At 39.2% G+C, this 2,541-nt stretch overlaps 1 protein-coding gene across 1 annotated transcript in view; it reads left to right on the top strand.

Annotated features, from left to right (window-relative positions):
* LOC101860598 (multidrug resistance-associated protein 5) overlaps positions 1-2,541 on the top strand; it is a gene marked incomplete in the record, with an annotated part of 52,588 nt that overhangs the window by 29,189 nt on the left and 20,858 nt on the right. Inside the window, 1 exon segment of the mRNA XM_035971998.1 lies at positions 2,210-2,334. Coding sequence (XP_035827891.1) covers positions 2,210-2,334 — 125 coding nt within the window.

Raw genomic sequence — 2,541 nt, 5'->3', positions numbered from 1 at the left:
TTCCTACCAACTGAAAAATATTAGGTGTGTCCCGCGCGCTCATATGACCTTATGAAGTTGCGAGCGCCGTAAAACACTTTACAAAAACACAAACAAAAGAACTAGCCTTCATGCTATGCTTCACTTCAAGTAGTAGGAAAAGAAGAAAGGGTTTGGGGGGAGGTGTCTTTCGCTCATCTCAGAAGAACTTTGGCTTAAATTATTCATTTTTTGCAGGCCGGGTGTTCCTTAAAAGATATCTATCCCTTCTTGTCTTCGCTTGTACTTTATTGTATTTAATTGAGGGGGTTGGGAATGTCATTGATAAGTCATACTTCTTTTCTCTCCATCTCTTTCATGTTTGTCTATCTTGCTTCCCTCTGCTGCCAAAAACCGTTATTATGTTGATAATGAAATAATTCTCTATTTTCACCCCAAACTATCTATCCTAGTTAGTCCACTGCGGGCGCACCGTTAGCTCAGTTGGTATCATGCTGGATATTGAAGCGGGTTAACCTAGCTCAAATCCCCAACGAGGCGTTCTAAAGCTGGATTGCTTATTGGAAGTTTTATAGCTTCTCCGCCCATTTGGCTAGCTAGATCCTGTCGTAGATAGACGTTAGATTCGGAGCCCCAGACTTAAACAACCTTCCCATTGAAATGGGAAAAGATTAAGGGGAAGACCGCATGGAGCCTGGAGAAGAGCCACGGACTTTGATGTACAGAAAAGTGGGAAGACATGGAATAACATCAAGAGGCTATATCTGGAAAGGGAAATGTGGAAAGTGTTTGTTGGTGGCCTATACCCTGCACGGGGGTGAGTAAAGGCTATGATGATGGTTGGAATGGGTGTTGAGCCCATAAAATGACCCCTCGGACGATCAGCTCACGGTTTGGTTTTATTTTTCAGGGCGAGCTTGTGGGCGTGTGTGGCATGAAGGGCAGCGGGAAAAGTTCTCTTCTGGCTGCTTTCCTGGGCAGGGTAAGTACCGTAGTCACATCGACCTTCTTACTCATTTTTTAAATTGCAAGTTCTAATATTTTAAGCCCACATCGACACATTTCAAATCATTTTTAATGTCCGCTGCAGATGGGGCATAATAAAATCTGACGTGTCAGCTGTGACCTTATAGAGTTACACCTATATTCCTGGTATTTCAAAAGGTGGGAGCTCTCTTTTGTGTCTGTCTGCAAAAGAGGGGACCAGAAGCTTCATTATAAAAGTGTTCTTTTTTGCAGTTGTTGTTGCAGTCATTGTTATTGTAGTTGTTGTTTTGTCTATACTGCTATTGTTGGTAGTTTGTTGTTGTTGCTGTTTCGTGTAATGGTGGAGCAGGCTACTTTTGATTTTTACTTTTTTAATTGTTTTCATCTGTGAGTCCATCTAGGTTTTTCTAGAACTAACAAGTGGCCAATTTTTGTGATCATGTACTTCTTTTTACTAGTTGTTGATGGTGTTGTTTTCGTTGTTGTTTTTGTTATTTCTGTTCTGATTGTTGTTTGTGTTGTGTTGTTGTTGTCCTTTCTGCTGCTGTTATCGTTCATGAAAATCACGACTGGTTAGATAGCACGATTCGTTATCTATTTTTCTATTCAACACTTTCATCGTCGATGCATTACTCAATACTCTGACCTAACTATGCTTGTTGTTGTCTGCTGTCATTATCAGTGTTGGTGATGATGATGATGATGATGATGATGATGATGATGATGATGATGATAATGATGATGATGATGATGATGATCAATTGTCGTCGTTGTTATTGTAGTCTTTTCTGTTATTGTTTTTGTTGTCGTTGTTCTTATTTTCGTTGTTACTGTTGTTGTCCTTTCTGCTACTGTTGTTGTTATTATTAGCGTAGTTCTTGATGCCAGTTGTGCCAATTGTCTTCCCATTCGTCACTTATCAGATAACCTATATGTGTTGGAAGTGCCGAAAAGCTCTTACTAAATTTAAATTAACCAGATTGACTCACCGCTTATTATATAACCTGTTTCTGTTTCAATTAATGTAAGAAAATGCTAAATTTATACTAAAACAAATTGTCTATCCATTCGGCACTTATTTTATGACCTATTTGCGTTTCAAGTGCCATAAGACTCTTACTTTATCTTAACTAAATTGTCTATCCCTTCGACGCTTAATGTACGTATTATCATGACTTTCTTTTTTTCAAGTGCCGTAAAATTCTTAGTAAATCTTTACAAAAATAGACTGTCTGTTCATCAGATGCAACTTTTGGAAGGTGAGATCAAATTGTCTGGCTCGATGGCGTTCCTAAGCCAGGAGCCTTGGATCATGAACGGAACAGCCCGAGAAAACATCCTCTTTGGCCGAGACTTTGACAAAGACAGGTCAGTTGGTCATGTTTTGTTTTGTTTTTAGTAGTGTTTGTCTGTTGTGTAACTTCCTCACCTACTCAGTTCAATTATTTATGGAGCCACGCTGTCTGGGTTTGTTTTTTTTGGGTTTTTTGGGGGGGGTTGTTAGTTTCTCAGTTTTTTCTTGTTTGTTTGTTTGAAGAAAAGTACACAGAATCTGTAACTCTCTCTCTCTCTCTC

The sequence above is a fragment of the Aplysia californica genome, unplaced genomic scaffold, assembly GCF_000002075.1.
Source record: "Aplysia californica isolate F4 #8 unplaced genomic scaffold, AplCal3.0 scaffold00554, whole genome shotgun sequence".
NCBI lineage: Eukaryota > Metazoa > Mollusca > Gastropoda > Aplysiida > Aplysiidae > Aplysia > Aplysia californica.
The sequence above is the reverse complement of the archived record's forward strand: the minus strand, read 5'-3'. Positions and strand labels throughout refer to the sequence as shown.